This window comes from Uloborus diversus, chromosome 1, assembly GCF_026930045.1.
Source record: "Uloborus diversus isolate 005 chromosome 1, Udiv.v.3.1, whole genome shotgun sequence".
NCBI classification, from domain to species: Eukaryota; Metazoa; Arthropoda; class Arachnida; order Araneae; family Uloboridae; genus Uloborus; species Uloborus diversus.
The window spans coordinates 211,597,766-211,624,205 of record NC_072731.1 but is presented as its reverse complement, the minus strand read 5'-3'; the positions used below and the strand labels follow the sequence as shown (position 1 = coordinate 211,624,205).

At 31.5% G+C, this 26,440-nt stretch overlaps 1 protein-coding gene across 1 annotated transcript in view; it reads left to right on the top strand.

Moving 5' to 3' along the window:
• LOC129234156 (ras-related protein Rab-14) overlaps positions 1–17,219 on the top strand; it is a 34,158-nt gene extending 16,939 nt beyond the window's left edge. The window contains exons 5-8 of the mRNA XM_054868059.1: positions 3,412–3,530; positions 5,896–5,964; positions 11,792–11,922; positions 16,268–17,219. Coding sequence (XP_054724034.1) covers positions 3,412–3,530; positions 5,896–5,964; positions 11,792–11,897 — 294 coding nt within the window. The 3' untranslated portion in view covers positions 11,898–11,922; positions 16,268–17,219. The remainder of the gene's footprint in view (positions 1–3,411; positions 3,531–5,895; positions 5,965–11,791; positions 11,923–16,267) is intronic.
• Positions 17,220–26,440: the final 9,221 nt, after the last annotated feature.

The window sequence follows — 26,440 nt, the reverse complement described above, 5'->3', positions numbered from 1 at the left end:
ACCTTTATCTACTTTTATCACACATATCATTTTGTTGTGCAGGAAATCTGTCAAATTTTTATCCTCCAAGGCCTGCATAAATATCTTCCACATAACTTAAATTACTCTTCTAGGAAAAGTTAGTGCATTTCAAAAGTAACTCACTCGACATACTAAAAGCATTAAGAAATGTTTTTTATAATGACCTTTGAATCATTTTCAGAATACATTTTTTGTATGTTCATGTTGAACCGCACCATTGCTGCGTCACTCATCTGGTGTGCTAATTCTACATTAGCTACCAGTTTGTTTGGTTCTCTTGGCTCCCTTAAGAGGATTTTCGCTGCCAGCTCATGTGATTCCTATTCCGGGCTGATGAGTGCTAAAAAGCACGAAACTGCAGTCCTCGGATGGAATAACTGAGCTGGTGGTGTATTTTAAGTATTTCTGCCTTAGCCCTGGCTTAGGGCGGTAACTTACTACAAAATACCTATTTTGTTATTTACCCTAAGAGGGATTGCTAAAGATTCTTGATTAAAGGAAAAGGTTTATAAAGGAGAGGTTAAGAAAATGCACTGTATATGCGCACTTCAAAAGTCGTAAATTTTGATCATGATCCAAATTTTATGGAAAGTCAGGATTTTCAATAATTAAAAAAAAGCTCAGAAAACACGAAAGTGATAATTGCTTGAGAGTTTTTGAACTCTAGAACTTCCATAAGTATCCCAATTTTACGAATTAGATGTAAAAGCTCTAATTTTTTTCTGCTGTTATTGGAAAGTTGTTAATCCACTTGCAGCTGCTTCTATAAAACTTGCTCGTTTTTTTTTTTACTATGTGATTCTACATCATTGACATAAATAAGTTTGTTTTAATCATTGTTTGTAACTCTTGTACTTTGTAATGTGTAATTGAAAACTTGCACACCAGCTATTTTGTCATGCTCAAAAGTTTTAATTTATTATTTGCATCCGATCAGTTCAAGCTAATTATCTGTAATTTTTAGTGTATACCTTAATTTTATGAAAATTTTTGGTGATAAAATTGTTCTAAAACGTTGAGGGCAAGGGAAAGGCGATGGGGGCAATCGCCCCCTCCTTGAGCCGATATACAGGAACTTCCCTCAGGTATACTTTTGATATTAACGTTCCGAAAATGCAGTTTTACAATACAGTCAAACCCCTCTATTGCGAACCCGGGATATAGCGATCTCCCGGTTGTAGCGAACCTTTTAATTGGTCCGAACTGAAGCCCTATGTCATTAATACAATTCCATATGCTTATAATGATCCAGAAACACGAAAAAATCGGCTATAACGATCCTAAAATGTCTGATTTTTCCAGTTCTTCTTTGCACATGCCCAAATGAAATTCATTAGCAATTGTTCTCTCAGCAAACTCCATCTTCTACAATTCTCAACCCTTTTTCTAGGAAATCTCTAGTCCAAACCACATTCCTCATTTATTGTTCCTTGCAAGAGCAGCTGCTTCTTCAGGAGGGGGGGGGGGGACGAGCTGGTTTTCAAGCTTCCTCAATTTTCTCAACTGGTTTTAGTCAGAGGACGAGATTATTGGTCACTCGTGCGTTTGCTCTGATTTTTAGTTTAATTTCCACTGCGGATAATCGTGTGAACTAGGTAGAAATCATCATGGCCAGGCGAAATAAAGGCAAAGCATTTTCTTTTGAAGAAAATGTGCAATTAATTCTCAAATTAGAAAGTGGCGAAACCCAATCCTCACTTTGCAAAAATTTTTCGCTCTCAATATCTACTGTAGCCACTATTTGGCAGAACCGTGATGCAATTGTTTCTGCCCATGAAACAAACATAAACGGCTGTAAAAAAATGCGAAAAGCAGTAAGGGAAAATGTAGACGAAGCGTTATTTAAGTGGTTCACTCTGCAGAGGAACAGAAATGTACCGATAACGGGAGCCATTCTGCAGGCAAAGGCAAATGAATTTGCCGAACATTTTAATGAAAAAGGGTTTGTCTGTTCTAACGGGTGGTTGGATAGATTCAAGAAACGGCACAGCATAACGAGTGGAAAAGTTGTGGGTGAAGCTGCAAGTGTGTGCTCTTCTGATGTGAAGGATTGGATGCAAAATGTGTGGCCGGACATCATCCGAGATTACGACGAAAAGGATATTTTTAACGCCAACGAAGCGGGCTTACTTTATAAGCTGACTCCAAATCAAACATTGAAGTTAAAAGGTGAAAAATATGTCGGCGGAAAACACTCCAACACACGGATAACCACTTATTTGTGCTAACATGACTGGCTCTGAAAAACGAAAGTTGATGGTTATTGGAAAATCGAATAAACCCAGGTGCTTTAAGAACGTGAAGAAACTCTCTCTAGTTTATAAATCAAACAAAAAATCTTGGGTCCATTTCTGCTGCAAAAGCAGCTGTAAATATTTTGAACATTTTTTTTGCGACTGAAAACATTGACAAACATATTGTGGATTCTTTTGCAGTAGTTGAGAAAAAAATTGATATGTATATAAAATCCAAAAGTTTTCAACCGAAAATAACGTCTTTCTTCCATGCTACTGATAAATAAAAAAAAGTAAAATTTTAATTTGCTTATTATTGAGTAAAATATAGTTACTAGTTATTTCTAAAACTTAATTTTATTACCCTAACTACTAATTAAGTCATTGTGCAATTATGATGATTATTATTGTAAAATATTACCGAATTTTGACTATTTTTTGGATGTAGCGAACCCCCGGTTATAGCGATCTCTCAAGTCGGTCCGTTGAGGGTTCGTTATAGCGGGGTTTGACTGTATCTTTGATTGTGTTGGGAGAAAGGGAGCTCTTATTCGGAATTCTTCCAGAATTGAAGTCGTGAAAACACAACCATAGCCCATCTCTTATTACTGCGGGATAGGAACCAGAACTTTCTATGGGATTTTTTTTGAAATTCAAGTTCCAAAACCACCTCAATTTTACAATTGTAGGATACCTTTAATTGCATAAGGGTAAATGATGTTATTCAGTACACCACTTCAAAAGATTTTAGAAATTGAAGTTCCGAAGAGTAAGGAATAAAATACAATCGCCCCCTCCTTGAACACTTTCTGGATGTGTCCTTGGTTGAGGGCATTTACAATAGCTGCCGAATATGAAAATCCCATCATGTTACATTGTGTTTTTATTTAATAGTAGTGCAGCTGGTTACAATTTTATTTTCATAAAACACTAATTTAGATTTAGATATTTCTTTCAAAAAAATTATGTTTTGCCTGAAAATATTACATTTCATGTGTCATGGAAAGCCATGGATTTGAAAATTCTAAATGTATTATTGCTTATGATTGCTTATTTATGTATAAATGTGTATGCATGTATTTTCAAGCATAATATTTCTTGATCTCATTAATTTCTATTGTAGAATTGAAATTTTCTGGTTGACATTTCATTTCAGGTGATATTCCTCATTGGGAATAAATGTGATCTTGATGCTCAACGTGACGTCACTTATGAGGAAGCTAAACAGTTTGCTGATGAAAATGGTTTGATGTTTGTAGAAGCAAGTGCAAAGACGTAGGTTTCAATCCACACTCCTTGCACTCTTTGAGCTATCTCATTTAATTTTCTGCTCACTGATATTTGAAATCAAAGAAGTGAAGTCTTATTTGTCAGCTTTCAGTTCAGGTCTTTTTTTCCCTTTAGGAGAAAAAATTATATCTTGCATTTATTTGTGCAAAAACTATCGTGGATATTTTTTACTATGCTATTTATGTTTATAGTACCTTTATGGTCATTTATGTTTTCAAACAAAAAGGAAAGTCATTTTGGTAGTACTCATCATCTTTTCTCTAAAATTGGTTAAAAAATGTCCGCTTTGTTTAAATTTTAAACATTTTAAAAGAACTGATTTTTATTTTGTAGTATGTAACCTTTCTTTCCCAAAAGGTACCAGAAAATCATGTGTTCAGTCTAAGATTTGGCAAACAAAGGTAGAAATCCTCATGCAAGAACCAAATGTAAAATTGATTAAAAGAAATTGTCAGGAATTTTGTCTACAGGAAAAATTGGGAGTACTTTTCATTTGAAAATGTAGAAAATCCTTTCCTTTCCAAATTGGTCGGATTTTCCCCACAAAATCATGGGTCTACTCGATAAGCTGATAAATAGAAAGCTTCGGGTGCTTACTTGTAACACTTCTTAACCCGTTCCGGACAAATGACGCATGATTGCGTCAGCGGCGGCTGCTCGTCCGGTCCGAATCACGCTTATTTGCATTAAGGGGGAAGGTACTCAAGAATCCGAGTGACGCCAGTGTGCGGCTTGATTTCGGAACAAAATGTTTACGATCAGATTCCCAACCTGGGGGCGATCGAACTCTTCTAGGGGGCGATAAATTTCTGCAGGGCGATAGGGGGGGGACCGGTATTCGGATACCTTGTAATGGGAAATTCTTGCTTTTTCAAAAACTATATTTATTAAAACAAATCAGTACACAATTCAGCAATATCTTTCAGAATACCTGTGTTGTGTAATACCGAACCAAGCATATGGCACGTCAAATCAATGAAAGTCGTTCCCAGAAAATATGGCATGTATGATTTACAGCTGAATCAAATCTGTTCGGATAAAAAAAAAACCCAAAAGCGAAAAATAACATCTTTAATTTTATTGCCGTTTTCACGAGGAAGGAATAAAATCTTGTAAGCACTGTCTGACCGTTGGCGCCAGCATATATTTAACGCCTGAAAAGTGGATGGATATGTGTAGGAATCAGCGCATAAAACTCCTTACGTAGTTTCTATTGTTTGATTTAATTTAGTGAATTTCTGTTTAATTGTGCATGTTTCGTAGTGTGGAAAATCGATATGAATTCGAAAAAGAAGTGCCGGCAGTATTCAGCAGAGTATTTAAAATTTGGTTTTTGTCACGTCACCGCAAAATGTGCAGTTTCCGCATTGTCTTTTGTGCGATAAAACATTTTCTAGCGATGAAGCCCTCGCGAATGAAGGAGCATTTGTCAAGAGTACATGGTGACAAAGTAAATAAACCTCTTAGTTATTTTCAAGACCTTAAAACAAAAGCGGATAAACGGCCAAAGGTGGGTGAATTACTTAGACCACAAGCAACAGATCTTGACAAAGGGCTTCTTGTTTCTTACGAAGTGTCTCTTTTGATAGCAAAATGTGGTAAGCCTCATACGATTGGCGAATCTCTTGTTCTACCGGCTGCCAAAAAAATAGTTGAAATTTTGCTTGGTGAGGGCTCCGGTAAAAAGATAAGTCAATCTCTGCCCCTGAGTAACAACACAGTTTCCAGGAGAATAGATGAAATGGCTGCTGACGTTGAGTGCAAACTCATAATTGTTTTGAAACAAAATTTGCACTACAGATTAATGAATCAACTGTGACAGATAACAGAGCTATTTTATTAGCTTACGTGAGGTTTATTAATGATCTGAAAGAGATAACTGAGGAAATGTTGTTCGCCAGAACTTTGATTACTGATACAAAGGGATCGCCGATTTTTTAAAGTGGTGAAGGATTATTTTGAAGAAAAAGAAGTTCCATTGACAAATGTAAGTGCTTGCGCAGCAGATGGTGCCCCTGCCATGGCGGGTCGTCATGTTAAGTTTCTTGCAGTATCGAATATTTTATAGCTCTCAGGCAAAAGAAGAACTTCATGATGACAATCTTTCTTAGGTAAAAAAATCCTTCGCTCGTGAAGTTTTCCTGTTTTTAATACACATGTTCTTTTGAGAAAGACGTTCATTTTGTTCCATAATCCATTACTATCGGTCATTAATAATCAGGTTGTAGGAAGCAATTAGTTTCCTCATTAAAAAAGTCTTAAAACTTTGCAAATTATTTAATGAAAGCTATTTTTATAATATTCTTGAAGTTTTATTTCTGTAAAACTGTGTTTTTTTTTTTTTTTACAGAGGAGAAAATGTTGAAGAAGCTTTCTTAGAAACAGCTAAAAAAATATACCAAAATATTCAAGATGGAAGGTAACTTATTAAAGCTCTCATTAATGAAAATGCTCCTTTTAAAAAAAAAAAATCTTTCTTCATAATGGGCTCTAGAAAGGTGCAATTTATGTTCCCATGCTCATAGCTAAGAAAAGTGATTCTGTTTCTTTTATTAATATTATTTAATAGTCACTTTCTAAACAAAATTAGAAACATTTAACTGCTAAATAATACTTATTCATATGCAGGCTTCATATAAGTACTAAAATGTCATTACTATCCAATGTCCCTATTTGGAATTTCTGTTTTTAATGGTCTGCCTCAATAGCAAAGAAAATCTAAAATGTACTATAAAAGGGATTTTTACAATGTTTCAAGTATTCTAATTTGAAATCAAATTTCTTTTTTGCTTGATTGTATATATAGATATGTTTCTCTCATAGTTAAAACTTGTCCCCATAACTTTGCATCATTACCATCCAACAGTTTTTGCAAGCTTTCATAACCACTAAGGTACAACTGGCTGCTTAAATAACTTTCAGTTTTGGTAGCAGCCATCTTAGCTTTGTTAATAAAATAAGAATTTTGTGTGTATAAATTTCTGCATCTTGATTGGGTGTATTTAACATCAAAGTAAATAGAAAAGGAAAATGAGGCTGTCATTTCCATCCTTACTCATAATGAGTTTTTCCAATCATTATTGTGTAATTTTATTCTTTTTATGCTTACATTAAGTGAACCTTTGTTTAAAATTTGTAAAATTTCAATTAAGGTAGCCATTGTTTATGTCTTTGTGAAAAAGTGAAAGCATGTTATTTATAAACTGATTATATGATTTTGACTCAAATAGCACATTAGTTTTATATATTTCCTGGGAACAAAAGAACTTTTCTATCAATGAATTATAGTTGAAACTAGTTGGTGCAAGTGAAGAAGCTCCTTTGCAATATTGAAATTATCATTTGTGTACCTCCGTGTGGTGACCCAAAGTAATCCATGCATGTCGTAAGAGGCGACTAAAATTGACACCCAATCTAAGGTGTAAGGCACCATGCTGATGGATAGATGGCATCTAGGTGTTATGATGGCTTAAATGGATCTCCTCGAGGAACTGAGCGAAACCTCATTGTATTTAGCCTTACGCTCCTACAATGTGGTCGTGTAGGTGTTGACCTTTTACCACCTCACAGCTCCCAGCTTCCGTGGAGTTGGAGGCTGGCTTGAAGGAGAAAGCCAGCAACCTTGCTGCTGGAGGAGGTGATGGTGGGAGTCTGCAACCCACCGACTCTGCAGTAAGGGGGCAGGGAGTACTCAATTTTGCACAAAAATGCAACAGGAAGGAGAGGGGGAGACTGGGACAGGAGACGAAAGCCACTATGACATCCTTCTTCCCGAGAAAGTAGGAGAAATCAAACTTCTTTGGTTGTAGGTTCTAACTCTTTCTCTTGCACAAACTGCTGCATCTTTAACTGCTACTCAAGCATAGTTTAGCATTAGTTAGCTTCAAGCATATGGAGTATGTTTATGATGGCTGTTGTGTGAGAAACCTTCACTTCGGAGAAGTTATCCACAATAACATTGAAGGTATTAAGCTGGACATCCTAAGAAGGACTCCTAATTCTTTTTGGGATCACATGCCAAAAATGCAAAAGACTTCTTAACAAAAATAGTATTAGGAAGGCTTCTTATTGGCCATTGCGCCTTAAAACGCCACCTTGCTTTAATGGGTGTCAATAAAGTTCCAACTTTCTGGGGTTCTCTTTCTTGAGGAAACTTAACTCACATCACATGTGTGATTCTCAGGGTTTGTACAGGTCATGGAAATCCTGGAAAATCATGGAAAAAAATAAGCAAATTTTTCAGACCTGGAAAAGTCATGGAAAATTGACATTTTCATTCAAAGTTATGGAATTTTATTTAAAGTCACGGAAAAATATCCTAAGCGAAGAGAAATTAACAGCAGCTAAAAGAGCATTAGAAATCTTGAGTGATTCAACAGTATTGCCCATAAAAGCTATTAAAACTGGAATATTGAACGATCCCAAAAAGAAATCTGAATTTTGAAATCTCATTGCATCCACTTCTGTAGCAGCTGGTATTTTTTTGCAATATGATTTTACTGCTTGGATATCACTCATTTTGAATTTATCATTATTTTCAACACTTCTTATATTTTATATTCTGTAGTAACGAACTTGCAGTCTTGATTTTGCCAGGCCCACTCAAAAAACTCAATTCAATTGTATCCGAGTTTGTTTCCGTCACTCCTAAAAACCTTATTTTTAAATTTATCTGAGTTTATATCTTAATTTGTTGAAGGTTTTAGAAAATAATGATCTTTAATCAGGCGGTAGAATACAGCAGTAGGGGAATTCTAATACTTGAAAACAATAGTGCCCAACCTACGGCCCACAAAACTGATCCATGAGACCCACTGCTACATTCAATATCAAGAATCAAACACTAGGTTCTGGAATTTCTGAACCTATTAATTTTTATGCATTTGAAAAGTGAACAAGTAAATTTGAATCAAAAAATTTATTCACTACTGAATGGTTTAAAAAAAAAATAAATATCTGGTTTAGAAACATGAATTTAAAAGAACCAAAATACTGTCAAGTTTGTGGATGATTAAATTCACTGTTGGCACTAAAAGGCAACTTTTGAAGCAAATTTCTTGAAACTTAGGAATGACTCATTCAACCTTTGTCCCATTCATTGTCATTCTGCCTGTTTATATAAAAAATAAAAAAAACGTATTAGACATTTAAGCATTTTATTCCATTCACTGTATTTGTATTTTATTTAAATTTATATGAAAACAAATAAGAATAGTTTAGTTTTTTAGTTGTACACTGATGGTTTTTCAATTACAAGTCATTGCTTCAATGAGGTAGTATCATTCGCATGGAAGTTTTGCTAATGCTCATTTCCAAAAATTGACAAGTTTGATAGTAAATAGTACTATTCTTTTCACATAGCAACGTTATGAAAATTTTTGTGAAGTCATGAAAAAGTCTTGGAAAAGTCATGGAATTTTTTCATCCAGAAAGAGTATGAACCCTAGATTCTGAAGTGTTTTTTTCCTGTAGGTTTGAACACCTTTGTCATCATTTGCTTGAACCATAGAAAATTCATAACATTCCTATTAGGTGTTCATTGAATTATGCTTCAGCTATTGTTCTTTTTTGAGACTTCTGTTTGGGGACTAGTACAATAGATCTCTGGTTGCAGTGCTTGTTTCGGTTGAACCCCCCCTTTCTTTCATTTTGTTTTTATTATCATTTGTGTAATACACAACTACGGTTAGCTGCAAATTGTCTGCAATGTCCGTTTGCATGCAAAGCTAATGAAAAATACTTGTAATTTCGTAATTCAGACAATTTGTTTGCTAACCATTTTGCCCATGTTATCCAAGCAATGCAGGTATATTTTTCTAGGTAAAGCTATTATAATTACAGGGCTCATTTTCCTCCTACTTTTCCTACTTTTTCCTACTTAAGTAGGAATTGTCCTACTTTTCAGCAAAAATTCCTACTTTTCCTACTTTTCAGCAAAAAATTCTTACTTCTCCTATTTTTTAGCATGATTTTCCTTTAGAATTTAACTTGAAATTCCTTCAAAAGACTTTAAAATTGATGTGATTTCAAACAATTTGCATTCAGAAAATGAAAATTTGTTAATTGTAAATTGTTTATATATAATATTGAATTTATTTCAAAGTCACATGGTAATTAAATTACCATGTTTTTACTTTCTTCTATATCTAATATATAGAAGAAAGTATTGGATTCGTGCAAATTTTCGAATTTCGAATTTTGACGGATTCGAACGTTTTGAGGTGTGCTGAGTCCATTTCGACCATTTTTGGAAAATGTCTGTCTGTCTGTGTGTGTGTGTGTATGTATGTGTCACGTCTGTGTGTGACCAGTTTTTTGTGGCCGCTCTACAACAAAAACTACCGCATGAAATCAAACGAAATTTAGTACACATATGTGCCCCTATGTGAACTTGTGCCCATTAGTTTTTGGCGTGAATTCCTCCAAGGGGGGTGGAGCAATGGGACGTTTTTCGAGTTACGCGTGCTTGCTATTCCTCAGGAAGTAACTGGCGGAATCAAAAAAATTTGGTCCATATGTTGGTATTAACAGGAACAGGTGCTGATTCAATTTTGGTGTCAATAACTCAAACGGGGGTTGAGCTATAGAACGTTTTTTGTCGTCAATTGTGACTGCTGTATCTGGAGAAATAATGAACGGAATGAAAGAAAAATTTATCGGCAAGTAGCCCTTAGTGGGTATAAGAACTGATTTTATTTTTGTGTCAACAGCTAAAAAGGGGGGTAGCGCAATCACCCATTCTTTTTTTCAATTTTGAGTGCCCTATCTCAAGAAGTAATGCTACGTTCTGGTTGAAATTTGGAATATATGTGAATCCATATGTAAACAGGCTTTGGTTCAATTTTGACGCCGATCGCTCCAAGAGGTGTTGATTTTTTTTTTTTTTTTTTTTTTTGTGAATAAAAATATTTTTATTAATGCAACAATAAAAAAGATAAATCGTAATAGATTGTCGTCTGCGTATTTCTCGTGATTTTAATTGTATGGAAATGATAGGAAATATTATCTCAATGATTTAAAATTTTTAACTGTTGCCATCTTATGTTTGTTAACAAATAAAATATTTGTAATTAATTCAAGCAAGGCTTTTGAAATAACTTTCAATTTTCGCTCTTTGCTTTGCTTTTGCAATAATTCAGACATTGGGATGGTCGTCAAGTTTTTGCATGTGTAATTTTGTTTTTGTTGGGAATATTGCTTCCCCCTCAAGCATGGGGAGGGATCAGAAAAAAAAAAAGAAAAATATAGAAGAAAGTTTCGTGATGGCCACAACATACTAGTTATGCATTGTATCTATAATTAAAAACAAATTAGTTGCATGTAAGATTTTTAATATTTTCTTTGAATATGAGTAGGATTTTTTAAATTTGACAGTTTCTGAGCACAACTTTTTTTTCTCAACTTCTAAAATTTGTAATAAATCTTCGCATGCCACTCATAATTCCATATCTGGTGTAGGTGTATGTTTTGACTATTTCTTCCATTCCCAATTTCATCTTTGGATTTTGCCCACTCTGATATCTGGGTTCATTATATGTTTTAATGTCTGATTTGATACATTTGTTTCCAAAAGGACATTTTTTTATGTCCTCAAAAAGCAAAAAATGAACATAAAAATAGCAACACACAAATACATGATAAGATTCAACTTGAAGCAAAATTTTGTGCTCAAATTTCATTCAACAAAGACATTCCATGAATAAAAAGGAAAATTGAAAGTGGTTTTGCACCGAAGAAAACTTTTTTTAAGAAAAATAGACATTGGTTCATGTAATATTTTGCATTTTATACATGGAAGAGCCAAAGCAGTTCTTTAAATAGCAGTTGAAAATGGACTGCAGCAAAGGAGATAGTAAGGCCCTGTAACCTTCAAATAGCCTAGTGTTAGCTCCATTCATTGATAGCCTCATTTTAAGATCGTAAAATTTTATCAGATTTGTGTCCTAAATTGTTTCTACTCTACTCATAACCTTGAACTCAGCAATGGAATTAATCTCACTGTGTTTAAAACATATCTTACTAATATTATATTCATAGAATTTGGTTTTCAGAAATTGCTATTAAAAGTCATTTGGTAAAACAAAAATATACATACATATTTATACTGTAGTTGATGTTCTGCAGAAAAGTAATTTATTTCATACTGTCTATAAAATCCATCAAAACTCTTCATTTTGCTGTCAATAAATGAGCATTGCTTCTGTTAATAACAATTTCCTTAAATTCTTGTAATCCTTTCATGGCAGTTTGGACTTGAATGCAGCAGAGTCTGGAGTCCAGCACAAACCCACAGCTCCACGAAATGCTCTCAGCAATGACCAACAACCCAGCAAAGATGGATGTGCTTGTTAACTGTCTTCTAGTTTGTGAGAAAATGGTAGGTGTACAACATTCGCATTTTGTTGTACTGTATGTGATGTGATGCATTTTGTTTGTTAGTTACAAGTTTTAAAATTGAAATTTCTCTCATTTTTTAATGAAATTAAGTCCTGAAATTGTACATGCTGAAAAAGCACTTTTTTTCAAGGCTTTCATTGTCACGACTTTTGCGAGCCCATTAAGGCCACACAAAATATTTCAACTTTATGTATGAACTTTCGGTTCTGTTCATATAAAACTTGCTAAATTTTCAGGTCTTAAATCACCAATACTGCCGTGCTAAGCACAGATGTGGTATCTGCAGTAGAGCTCAAAATGAGAAATTGATGATTAAAGTTTTACAACTTGTTTCTTTGATTTATGACTTAATTAAATGCTCATCTTGCGGTAGTTGTTTCGTAAATAACTTATCTAAAAACTGTAAGAGAGTATTTTTGTAAAAATCTTAATTTAAAATTAATAAATGTAGTTACGACAAATTTTCTTTTCAAAACCTTTCCATATATTAAGCTATTTGCACCGTAAGTGACAATTACTAGGCATTTTTAGGGGTATCTGCACAGATAAGACAAAAGTAGCTTAGAAAAACGTGCTCAATGTATCATTAAATAATACTGAAAATATCTGCTTTCTTTGGACTTAACTGTTTCGCTTTATTTGGTACTAGTGGTACCCGCACGGCTTCGCCCGTAATAGAAAAATTAAAAGGTCTTTTTGTTCGTCTGTATATTTACAAATGTATGGTGAATTTTCCCGCCAATTGGCTTGTACCCATGTTACGGTTCCACATTATGATAATTTCGTATCTCGCCAATTGGCTTTGCCCATGTTACGGCTCCACATTTTGATAATTTCGTAATTTATTCGTCCATCTTATGATAGTTTTGTTCTTAAAATTGGAATAGAAAAAGAACCACATCGAATTTTCAAAAAATCGTTTCGAGGTGCACACCCCCATGCTACAAACGAACTTTGTGCCAAATTTCATGAAAATTGGCCGAACGGTCTAGGCGCTCTGCGCATCACAGACATCCTCCGGACAGAGAGACTTTCAGCTTTATTATTAGTAAAGATAAAGAATATAAATCTAACAGAATCTATCTTCTGAAAGATACCATTTTCAAAACTTCGGACAGTTAAAACTGTAATCCATAAGAATTTTCTGTTTTTTATATTCAAAGAATGTGTTTTTTTTTAATGTTTTATTTTCTAGATTCATTTTTACAGAGCATGAAGATAATTTTGGCAGCAGACGATACTTAAATAAAAATATTACTGGCCGTAGAATGAAATGCGTTTTTTTTTGCATGAAAGAATTAGTGAATATTTTACATGCATTTCATCTTTAGAATTCGCATTTTAAATAACCATTTAAATAGAAATAGCTGAATATTTACTTTAACAATTATGCAAAGTTGTATTAGCTGTTATTATCAACCTGTATCAACTATTCATTGCTAAACTAATTTTAATATTCTGTGAGACAATAAACTGCTACATTATTAAATTTGCTGCTTTACTAAGGCTTAGCACGGAAGAATAGCTTTAGTTTCTTGAAAATTATGTCTTGCGAAAATAAGTGCTTTTGCAGTACTAGTTTATGTTTATGACCATACATGTCATTACAAAATTTCATTTTGTTCCTTTTTTAGCTTACTTTTCTGTACTGTACTTTATAAATGATTTTTAAAAAAAACCTCAAAAATATCTTTAAATCTTTTCAAAAACTTGAAATTCAAACCGAATAACTTTGATAAATAATAAAAAATAATTTTTTTTAAGAACAGACTTATAAAATTGGGAAATTAATTATATTGTTTTATAACAAATTAAAAAATAAGAAATTCTTTATATCAAGGGCAGATCCAGCTTCTGATTTAGAAGGGATCATCATCAAAAAGGGGGTGCAAATTTCTGGTACAATTTTCTGGCGAAGATAGTGGGTCTGGATCAACTATTGGGAAATAAAAAACCCCAAAAACGCTGATTTAGGCCAGGGTTGTTTGGTTTAAATCCAAGTTTTTTTCTTTAAAAAACCGTGTTTTTTTTTTTTTTTTTTTGAAAAACTTCATAATCCCCAGATATTTTCATAAATTTTACTTCTTATTGAAAAGAGTAAAATCTAATTAATGCAAAGTAATTAGCAAAGTTTTATAGATAAATTACAGATTTAAGAAATTTAGAAACTTATATTTTTTAAGGTAATGCAAGTTCCCTAAATGGTTTTTCTTTTGTTTTTGTCTTTTTTTAAATCAATGCAGCTCTGCTATTAGTTCCTTAAACATACAAGGCAGACCAACTAAGTTTTTCTAAAATTACATGGAGAAAAAATCCAAGTAGCTTTTTTTTCATTCTTTCAATTATCGTTATTTTTCAGTCTTTTGCATTTCAAAATAGTCCAAAAAACATATTTCAATTTCAACCAAAACTTTTATTTACTACCTAATTTGCTTGATTACTTAAGATTTATTGAGATAGATTATGTACCATTGAAATGATGCATAGTGTATATAAATCTTAACGCTGGAATATTTAAATGACGAGAAAAAAAAATAACTGAAGTCCAAGAACACTTAGAGTAAGCATAAAATATCGCTTTATACCTGCCCACTTTTTGCATCCCCAATAAACGATGCGGTCAGAGCAAGAAAAGAAAAGATATAAAATTATGAAAACAGAAAATATTAATGTGTAACTGAGTGCTCTTATTTAAAAAAAAAATTATGCCAAATTTTTACCTTCCAAAGCACTTTTTTGATCCCAATATAACATGAGAAATCTCATGTATGAATGGTGAAAGAATCAACAAAGATTAATTTTTATAAATCTTCGTTATTAAAATATGTTAAAAGAGTACAGTTGACTCTCTGTTTAACGACTTTCAAGGGACCACAAGAATTCGTCCTTAAATAGAATGTTTTTAAAAGTACAGTGGAGCATCCGGGACTATGAAAAGCTGTCTTTAAATACAGAAAATCATTAAATAGAGCATCGTTAAACAAAGAGCTAACTGTATTTTCATACTGAGGCTTTTAATTAAAATGATTTTTTTTTAATAAAGAAATTGTATTCCTAAATGCATTAAACCAGGAGAACATAATGAATAGAAAACATATTGGTTTTCTTAAAACCTACTTGTCCTGTTTCTATAATTATTGTCACTGATACATTAGGTAAATAAATTACATGATTTATACATTTTTAAAAAAATTTTTAAACGCAATATGCATTGATCTTTTGATTTTGAAGTTCTGTAATGTATATCAGACTTGTTATTCATTTGTAGATACTGCAAAATACTTTCCATGTTTAAGAATGCATGATTTTAATTTTACTTTTATTTTTTATTTATCCTAGATAGCTATGATTATGAGGAAATTAATTTACAAGAATTTATTCTTGGTTATTTGAGATTAATAATGTCTGAACTATCACAGTAAATTATTTCTTTGATTATTTGTTCCAAGGCCCATTTACGTATTGTATTTTTTAAAAGATTTTCAAACAATATTCTCCTATAGAAATCTCTAGTATGAGAAAATGAAATTACAGGTTTTTACTCGTAATTATTTAATCAACTCCGAGGAAATTAGGTTCAATTATGAATATTAAACATTCCTTAATGATTAATTTATAAAATCTTAATGATTTTTCCTAAAATGAAATTGTTTTTCTTACAAATAGTGTTTAAACCAAATAAACCCGGTTTAAACCAAAAAACCTGATTTATTTGGGGGTTTAAAAAAAAAAAAAAAGTTTTAACCAACTGTGAGTTAGGCTATATTTGGTCGCTGGGGGGGGGGGCATAACCCCTCCCCCATCCGATCCTGCTTCATATAGTGATGCAACTGTGGATAGAAAGTGGGAAATCTTTAACTCAATAAAAATAATAAAACCCACCGTTTCTTGGCTCAGTCTGTTGGAGTAGCGTGTTTTCATGTATTGACAAGAGGTCATTATTTCATTGAATATCTACATAGAATTAGAGTGAAGAATTCTCCATGTTGTCCTCTGTGTTACCAGGGTGAGATGGACGGTGATCACCTCAGAAACTTGTCCCATTATTTTAAAGTTCTTAAATGGCATCTCTAAGGATGCTAAATTTTATTCACAATTTTATACTTCATCTTATTGGGCTGCTCCTCAATTAATGAGAGAAATGCCGTAGATGGTTATAAGGTTTTTTTTTTTTTTAAAGGGAAATGTGTGCATGTTTGCTCCAGTTGACTTCGAAACGTTTTTTGCTTGAGCATATTCCTCATGGAATTTTATGTTACGCAGTTATTTTCACTGTAGTTTAGAATTGTAAAATATATATATTTTTTAATTTAATTTTTTTACAGGTGTCAAGGAGGAAGGAGCCTGCTGATTTGATAATTGTATGTATGCTGCAGAGCAGTGGCACTCTGGTTCTGTTCCACCCCTGATGCCATGATTGCAGCTCTAGTTTTTTCAAGTTGAAAAGGGAACCATCACGATAGACTGGCCCCAAAGGACTTTTTTCTGACAAGTTGTACATTGTAAAAATTTAGGGAATGCACTCTCATTTTTCCATCAGTTTTTACCTCCACCTCCAATTTTGTCCTTCGTTGTCCTCAACCTCTATCATCTTCAACTTGGTTGGTGACAATATGGGGCCAAAAGAGCTATTGAATCCTCATTTACTGTGAACTTGGTGCAGGCCAATACAATGCTTAAACAATGTAAAAATATTTAATGAAAGAATTTGTCTTGAAATTCAGAGTTGAAAAGTAGTTTTCCTTGAAAATACTTAGTAACTGTACCTTAAACATTTTATTTCACTCATACAAAATGCTGAGTGTGATGAATTAACTAATCAATTCTCTCAAATCTCTTAAACTGAAAACTACATAAGTTTTCAGACGAAACTTACTGTTAAGTATTTAGTGTAAATAACAAATATTAATAACATTACAAAGGCTAAAAATAAAAACTACGAAAGGAAAGAAAATCATTTTAAGATTTAAGTTCGTTAATATTGTGGTAAAAACATTTGTTAGTAATTTGTTCTACTTGCTTTTACTTGGTCACACAATAAATTATTTTCATTTCCTTTATTTATTTATTTATTTTATACATTTTGACAAAATGTTTTATTTGAAATTTCGGAAGTGATTTGAAATGATTTTGGTATTTCAATACCATTTTCATACATATGAGTAGTTTTTCTGGGAAGAAAATTCTGATTTGCCCAAACCTTCCTAAAATATGGATTTGAAAAAGTTGACAACAGTGGTGTGAACAAAACAAGCTATTAAAATTGTCAGAATGTTCCATGGTCCTTTAAAGGATCTTGTAAATCTTAAATTTTCCAAATAATAACCCAATTTCTTCTCTCTCACTCTCTTTTTAAAGGCCTTTTTTTAGAAGGAAACATTTTAAGAAAGTCTTGAAGACAATTTTCTAGAAATTTGTAAAATTTTGTGAAGTCATTAATTGTATTAAACTAACAGTTTATCGTTTGTTGAACAAATTATTTATTTATTGCTCAGTTCCTCAATTAAACCCTTATTCTTGTTAAATCTAGGATTGCTGTAACCAGGTTGAAATAGATGTAATTAAGTATGAATGTTGTAACAAAGGGATTAAGAAATTTGAGATGAATATTTTAATGCTGATAGTTTTGTGAAGGGTCTACTTTAACTCTTTATAGAAATCTGCACATTAGTATTTTATTTAAGTTTCACTTTTTAACTTGAGCAAAAAATGTGTATATCTTATTTATATTCTGATGTTGTTTTAGTATTGATTTTTATGGTTTTAAATTTCTAATTTATGTGCTTAACCAATTTAGCTATATGTATTTCTTCATTTTTGATAAACTAAATTGGGTGACTCAGTGTGGTATTTCATTAATTGCAGCAAAAGTATGATGCAATCTTTAATTAAAAGTCCTTTTTATGTTCTAAATTTTGTAGTTTAAGGGCATTAAATAATCATGGTCATGGGTTTCAGTGTTCCATGATTGTTATTTTTTGAACTGAAAAGAAAATTTTATGGCTCATTAAATAAGTTTAGCCCTGAAAGTTCAAGTTTGATGAATGAAAACCACAATGAATGGACTGGGGAAAATTTTTTGTTGCAATGAGTTAATCTGCAACATGTTTTCAGTATTGTGAAATGTGTTAAACTGTAACAAATTTGATAAAAAAAGGTGTGTGCAATTTTAGTTTGCTCCTTCTTTTAATTTCAAAACTTGTGTTTTTACTCACCCTTAGTTCTCCAAATCCCAGATTTCATTTGTGAAAATTTTCAGGTAATGTTTTGCAGTGGTGCCCAACCTTTTTCTACTCGAGGGCTGCACCTCATATTAAAATTATTCTCTCGGATCAGAAACACGCAAAATTTTAAAAATGTTTACAATTTTTCTAAATAACATGAGAAGATATAGAAAATGGAAAGGAAAAACCAGCGATTGAGGAACTGAAATAGGGATAACTGTAAGTCACCAAAAGAAAATTTTACAGAGGAAGCAAAAAAGGCCAAAGTACCAGGCCAAGTATCGTAGACTATGTGCTAGTGCCATCTTCCGTCACTTAAAAAACTAAACGATTTTGCAGATTGGCTTACTGTTAATTCCATGCTATTGGCTTGAGTAGTAATTTTTTTCGGGGGGGGGGGGGGGCGAAGAAAACTCGAAATTTTACACTTGTTTTTTTTTGTTGTGTCAACCCTTCAATTGTTGCATCTTTTATTATTTGCATCCCTTTTTCGAACCCAATTTCTGAATATTTGACACCAAATTTAATTTTTTCATTAGTCCTGCTTTTTGATCTGTAGTATTGAAACAAAACGGGCCACAAGGACGAGCTTCGCGGGCCAGGTGGCCCGTGGGCGTAGGTTGGGCACCAGTCCTTGTATACTTGTGCATTCAAAGTGTGTCAGTGTTCTTATTAAAGGGACATATATAATTTTCCATTTTGTTGTTAATGATAAGCACATTTGCCTTACCTTGTAAAGTGTTTAATGAGCATTGGGTAATTTAGAGTAAATTAATTGTGCTCTGATTTTAATCTTTGGAGATTTTAAAAACTTACTGGTGCCTTTCAAAATTAGTTGGTATTTTATAGAGTTTTATTGGTAATTAATAATTTTGATGATTATTTGTTTGTTTTCAATGTATAATAATTTTTACAGAGTAAGCTTTTTATTTATTATGTGTTAATTATGTTATTCTGTTGGCTAAGAGTAGATTAGAAACAAATAAAAAACCAAATTTGAATTGACAAAGATTTGAATAAATTTGAATTGAGAGAAAAATAAGGCCTAGGGTGCAAGAAATAGCTACAAATAATGCATACTAAAAGCATTTTCCAATATTCTTGAACTAAAATTAAGTTTAGTTTCAGTAATATTTAATAAATGAAGGGAGATGTTCATTGGAAAAATTAAGTTCGTTTTTTATATCCTTTTTTTACTCAAAACATTTCAAATTGTTCAAATAAATCAGTAATGTAAAAAATTCATTCCTTGTTATGATTGTGTGATTTAATGTGATATGTGCTCTTCAGAGGACATTAATAATTACTCATTGTTGTGCTTCTGTTAATCTGAGCATATTTATGTTTGCTTATTGCGTATACATATGTGCATAGATATACATACCTACACCCACACACCTAAAGAAACGAATTTTTAAAACACATCAATTGCACAAGAAATTAAAGTGGGAAGGGAAAAGAAGAAACTTCATTGAAGTTCAATTACAGAAATATGTTACCTGAAATACAATAAGTTTTAAAATTCAAATAAAGTGTTAACTCATCAGAAAAGAATTAAGGTTTGTAGGGAACATTGATGAATCAAAGTTGCTGAAATAGGAAAACATTGTTTAGTAAAATTAAAACAATTTGCTTCTTTTCTCTTAAAACCTCTGGTTGTGCTTTTGTTTGCAACAAATAACCAAAATTATTGTTGATTTGATTATAATACTTGACTCAAAGAAACAAACTGCAGCGAGCTGTTGTGACGCTTGCTAATTGCAATCAATATCATAAAGTTCATGTATAGTATGGTTTTCTTTTGTTATCAATAGTTTTGTGACGAAGACATGCGTATGATCTTCATTTTTGTAAATTTTTCATTTTTATATCATTCATAAATTGACTTGAACAATGACTCCAAACATATGCAGAAAAATTACTGAATAATAGTTGAATAACAGCAAGTAAATTACTGAAAAATAGTTAATCATTAAAGTTGTTGCTGACTTTCTAATCAATACTTAAGTATCAAAAAATTATTAATTTCTGTTTTATTTTGTATGTGTGATTTACCTAATACGATCCACATTAAATTGATTATTATTTGAATTGGACATTTAAAAGTTTAACTTTCTTAAATACTCAAGAACTGTATAGCAAAATTTCCACTATTTACCCAACAAGCTTGATTTCATTTTTTAATTAATAGTAGTCATTTTTGTGCCTTTTTCTTGACTAAACAGTGAAAATAGGTAATGAATCTTTTAATTTTTTGTTCTGTTTTTTTGTAATGCCTATTTCTAAAATAAAGTTACATATTGCTGGGTTACATCTTCATTTATCATTGGGAGTTTCTTGGAATTGCTTAAGAAATATTCGCTGTTACAAATAAAAATTTTCATTGGAAAATCATTGATTATTACTTCAACTATTTTGTGAATGTTTTCACAAAACGAGATGGTTGGATGATATGTAAAATAACCTTAAAAGTTTTTAATATCCGAAATTGGAAAGGCCTTACCTGAGGCAAATTACAATAAAGGATTACTCTGAGGAAGGTTTTGGTCTATCGTGGGCTTGTTCTGATGGTGATACTTACATTTACATATAATTTCTAACAGGAAAGGTGTATAACACTAAATGTATGTAGTATACATACCGCTTTAACAATAACCAATTAATCCACCTGTGTGCTGCTGTCTTTATCACACGTGAGATATGGAATTCTTTGTCACCCACTTGTATGTTTTATTGGGAAAGCAATAACTAAAACTGCTTAAAATGTTACACTGCTTAATACATTTAACCGAGGTGTTGCACCTAGAGCTGTATAAGTTTACTACATGTCCCGGTATCACATTTTTTCAATATGCTGAACTAATGTTCTTCATGTATAAATGTGTTAGTTAACTGCAACAGATGACTGAACAATATTCATTTAAGTATAATTAAAAGTAATGCATTAAGTAATTTTTGGTGTTTGAATTTTAAGGACAGTTTTTTTTTCTTACTAACTGTCCTACCTTGCTAATTATTTTTTATTGAAAATTTTCAAAGTGTTCCTCTTTTCTAATTTAGAAGAAATCAAATTGCTAGTGAAAAATCATACAAAAGCTCAAAATTAATTTTAAAATTCAAGTAAAAAGTGTCCTGTAGGATATTTGTTTTCAATAATGGTGTTTTCTTTTTTGAGAAAGGAAATTTTTTTTAACGTGGACAAGCAAAAAAATCTGAGGACTGTTCAAAAAATTTTCTGTGGACCAGTGCCTGACAACTAGCTGAGAATTGCTGACTTCGACAACAACAAGTAGGAAGGAATAGAAAATAAATTTAACTGTTAAAAAGTTGAAAAAAATTCAATATAACATGTAAAGAATCTTTAAAACACCTAACACAGATTCATAAGATTTTTAGTGAATTGAAAGTAACAAAAATGCATAATTATGTACTACTGGGGTTTAAACATTTTATTAGTTTGAGTTTTTTTTTAAAAATCTTGATCAAAATTTGTAACTTATTGTCATTTTAAGTTGCAGTGGTGTAAAGTTGTTCTCATAACAAACACTGAAATGTTGTACATCAGAAAGCAATATATTACTTTTTTTTTGTGAATTAGAAATCATTGTCTAATGAGCTCTTTGTTTCAATTTGTGGCAGATTAATGTTGAATTTTAGGAGAAAGATTTATTTTGTTTTTTAAAAACGTATTATATAGATGTTGCTTGAAATTATTGATACATTAAAATTTAAATTTATAATGTGTACTTTCATATTGTTTGGGGTGCTTTTTCAGATTAAGCTACACATGCCTTTGGATGCAAAATGTGATCAACTGTGTTTTTTTTTCTCTTGTATAAAATGTGCTTGATGATTTGTGTATAGTGTAACATTCCACAAGAGAGATAAGGACTCTCCCATTTTATGAATATGTGTCATATTGTAAATATTAGCTCTTGTAAAATAGCAGCTTATGTACTATTTAAATCTTTTTTACTATTACTTTCAAAATTGGCATGTGTATACATTTTTTTTCCTTGATTTTAACTTGAAATTTTTTACTGTCATAGTCATACTTACTAAATTTTTAAGCCTTATAAAGATTCAAGCCTTATATTGCCATTTGTTTTTAATATTTTGAATTTATCTTCTGAGTCTTTATTTCATCCAAACTAAAAGTTTTGAGCTCTGTTGAGCTTTGTCATACTTATTGCAATCCCATTAAATTAAAAAAAAAGTATTCCATTGGTACTTCTCTTTGGGAACATTATATGCCACCTCACTGATATTCTTAGAATTCAGAAGAAAGAAATTGTCAGCTGTGAGTTTAAGAATTGGTTAAATTCTATTGGCTAATATCAGGGTTCGTACTTCCTTAAAAAACCCTTAAGAAACCCTTAATTTCATCAAGCAAAATTAAGGTCCCTAAAAAACCCTTAAAAAGTCCTTAATTTTCTGAAAATTTCCTTAATATTTTAACCACTGTATCAAGTTTGGTCCCCTTTTTCTTATTTTTTTCGTTTTTACCCCTTCAAATCTTTATAATCCGCGATATGTGCCGAAAACGTATGTTTTGGAGACATGCCGACCACGTTAAACACGTGCTTCGCCGAAAATTGCTTGCCTTGTTTGAGATTGCAATCTTTTTGCATCCTGCAAATATTTCAATCTTTTTAAATGTTGGAAGGTTTTTTTACAATATGCTACTTTATATCTGTTTATTTTTTTCATTATTTCAATAATATTTTTATTTCTTAAATTTATTTTAGAAAAAATGCAAAAGACTATCGAAAAAATATGGTCCAACTCCCAGTCTCTGATTGTATTTAAACTTGTCATGGTTACTATTTTTATGTATTTGAAAAAGCTTTCAATATATTTATGGTGAATCTCTAAAGGTTTTGGTTAGGCTTTACAGCCTGTAAAATTTTTTGGAATTTAAAGATTAAATAAAGCAACTTCAGTTTTTTTTTTTTTTAAATCGTGAAATAATATGAAGTTTTTTAAACCAAACTATGAGTTCCATTGCAAGGAAAAAGGATAATCAATTATATATATATATATATATATATATATATTTATTTTCAAATGTTTTTTTGTAAAAGAAATGTTAAACTCCCTCTCCCAATATATATATATATATATATATATATATATATATATATATATATATATATATATATATACATATATATATATATATATATATATATATATATATATATATATATATATATATATATATATATATATATTATTGAGTGATACAGCCAAGATTGAACTCTGGCTCCATCAACCGCTTTATTCAAGGACTCAGGAATTAGAAATTGCTTTCTCTCTTTCAAAATTTAAATTTATATAGAAATAAACAAACTTGCGAGAAATAGTATGATATAGCAAATTTGTTCGAAATAGGATTTTAGTAACAATAACAGATCAAAAGCAATAATAACAAAACACTAGTTTAAATATCTTGAAGAAAAAAGATTTTAGTTATTTTCCTTCAATTTGCCTCTCATTCTAATCATGTATGCTAAATGATAATGCTTTAATATGCAACTAATTTTCTACAGCTATCCCCATTTTCCTAATCTTTTTTATGACTGAAATTTGAGAATTAAATGTTATTTTTTAAGAACAATATGTGCTATCTATTATATTAATTACTACCCAATCATTTCAAGCCTAATTAATAAGGAAAAACTTTCGTATTATGTTTGAAACTGGTTAATTCGCCATTTTTTGTTGAATTTTGGAATGTCATGGACTCAAAGGGCACTCATGATCTCATCTCATTTCTGCTTGATTTTAAGAACTCTTTTTTTCTTGGGGGGGGGGGGGGGGGTCTCCATTTTCCTCTTGGATCACTATGATGTGAAATTTTAAAATTTTATTCACTGATAATGGGACATCCCAGTTGATTGGGCCTCTCCCTGCTTTTTGGAAACTGATGCACTTGTGCATGTGTATATATATAATATGTGTATCATATACTTTGCCCCCCCCCCCGGAAAACTTTAAAATGGTATACGCAAAGCTATCTAGTTATTTTCCCGATAAGTCCTTTTTTTTGAGAGAGAGTCCTTAAAAAGTCCTTAATTTTTACTTTTAAAAATGAGTATGAACCCTGTAATATCGACTTTGGAAAATTTAGGACTGTTAATAGCCTATAGATTCAAAAAAAAAAAACATAATTTGTTTAATAAGCTCTTGCGATTTTTCTCGTGTGTTATGTAAATAGAAATTTGATTTCTTATCACGTAAAAGTTAAAAATGTTTACGTTAAATTCATGAAAAGAAATGCTTAAAGTTTGTAATTTAACCAACCGAAAATAAATCATTGTAATATACAGTTTGTAAATGCAAATTTCTTTTCATTGTGCATTTTTTTCATTTTACTTGGAAATCAATCTGTTACTATTTGAAATTTGCTTTTCCTCTGCATAATTGCACAATTATCGAAATATCCTTAAGTGAAATTTGGTTTGGGACGTTTCAACTGAATCAGCATTGCCTGCTATCATATATAGTACCGATATTTTTAGGGTCAATTTATTTAAAATAATGTAAAATTGTTGGGACTCTAAAATGTTTGTGAAAAGAAAACTATCTAAACTACTCCAATGAAGTTGATCTTTGTTTTCCTATGTAATATATAGCGCTTGTGACGCTCTTCCAACTGCTGTGTCTAACCATTGTAATGAAATCCATTTGTTTCATAGACTGAAAATACTGCTTCTGATGTGTGATAAACAAACAAATAAATATATATGTATATAGGTAGGATATTGTTTTGTTTATTTTGTTTGCCCTTTATTAGGATGTTTTTATAGAAGGCTATTTTGATGTAAGATTTTCTGTATATGTACATATATATTATATGTGTGGATGTATGCATGCTAAATTTTGTGTTACTTTTCTTTCTTCCAATGGTTTATGTGACATCAGTGGGTTTCATTAGAGTGGAGGCCTGACATTGCTGGTAGTTCACGTAGTTTATGGACAAAGATGTTTGAAATTCATATAGACTGAAATAAATATTACTTCTTTACAACTTGATTCTTGTTTGTAGTACCTCACTGTTTAGGTTGAACTTTTCATTAATGTAACTAACGGGATGCCCTCCTATAGATTTTAGGAAAAAAGTTTTTTTTTTCTTTTTTTCAGTGATGTGTAGGATAGATCATCCAGTGAATCAGCAGCTTGCAATAAGTTTCAAAAGGTTTTTCGAAGAAAATGTTGCTATGTGCACATATTCATTTACAGGGTCTTTGTACATTTTTTCATTCAATCCACTTCCCTCAAAAAGAAAAAAAAGGTACAAAGCCGAAAAAATACCCCACTTTTTAAAAATATAACTACCAGAGTTTGCCGATATATATTAGTCGATATGTATCATGATATATGTCACGATATATCGTCTCCTCAGAGCAATTTAGTAAGATATCGTAGTGTTATTTCTAGGATTTTTTTCAGTGATGTGTAGGATGGATCATCCAATGAATGAGCAGCTTGCAACAAGTTTCAAAAGGTTTTTCAAAGAAAATGTTGCTTATGTGCACATATTCATTTATAGGGTCTTTGTACATTTTTTCATTCAATCCACTTCCCTCAAAAAGAAAAAAAAGGTACAAAGCCGAAAAACTACCCCACTTTTTAAAAATATAACTACCAGAGTTCGCCGATATGTATCATGATATATGTCACGATATATCGTCTCCTCAGAGCAATTTAGTAAGATATCGTAGTGTTATTTCTAGGATTTTTTTCAGTGATGTGTAGGATGGATCATCCAATGAATGAGCAGCTTGCAACAAGTTTCAAAAGGTTTTTCGAAGAAAATGTTGCTTATGTTCACATATTCATTTACAGGGTTTTTGTACATTTTTTCATTCAACCCACTTCCCTCAAAAAGAAAAAAAAAAGGTACAAAACCGAAAAAATACCCCATTTATAAAAAATATAACTACCAGAGTTCGCCGATATATATTGGTCGATATGTATCATTACATATGTCATGATACATCGTCTCCTCAGAGCTATTTAGTAAGATATCTTAGTGTTATTTCAAGGATTAGATATCTTGCTGTTTGTCTGCGACAATATATCCAATATTTATTTTGAAAGTATCATAATGTTTATATTTTCGATATATATTTTTTGAAGTATGACATTTGCAATGTGAAAATTGTATGTATTCCTCATATTAACATATTAAAAATAATCGAAAGTAATATACTATATTTATATAGAATATTGATATATCATTTACATAATATAAATATTATAACTTTC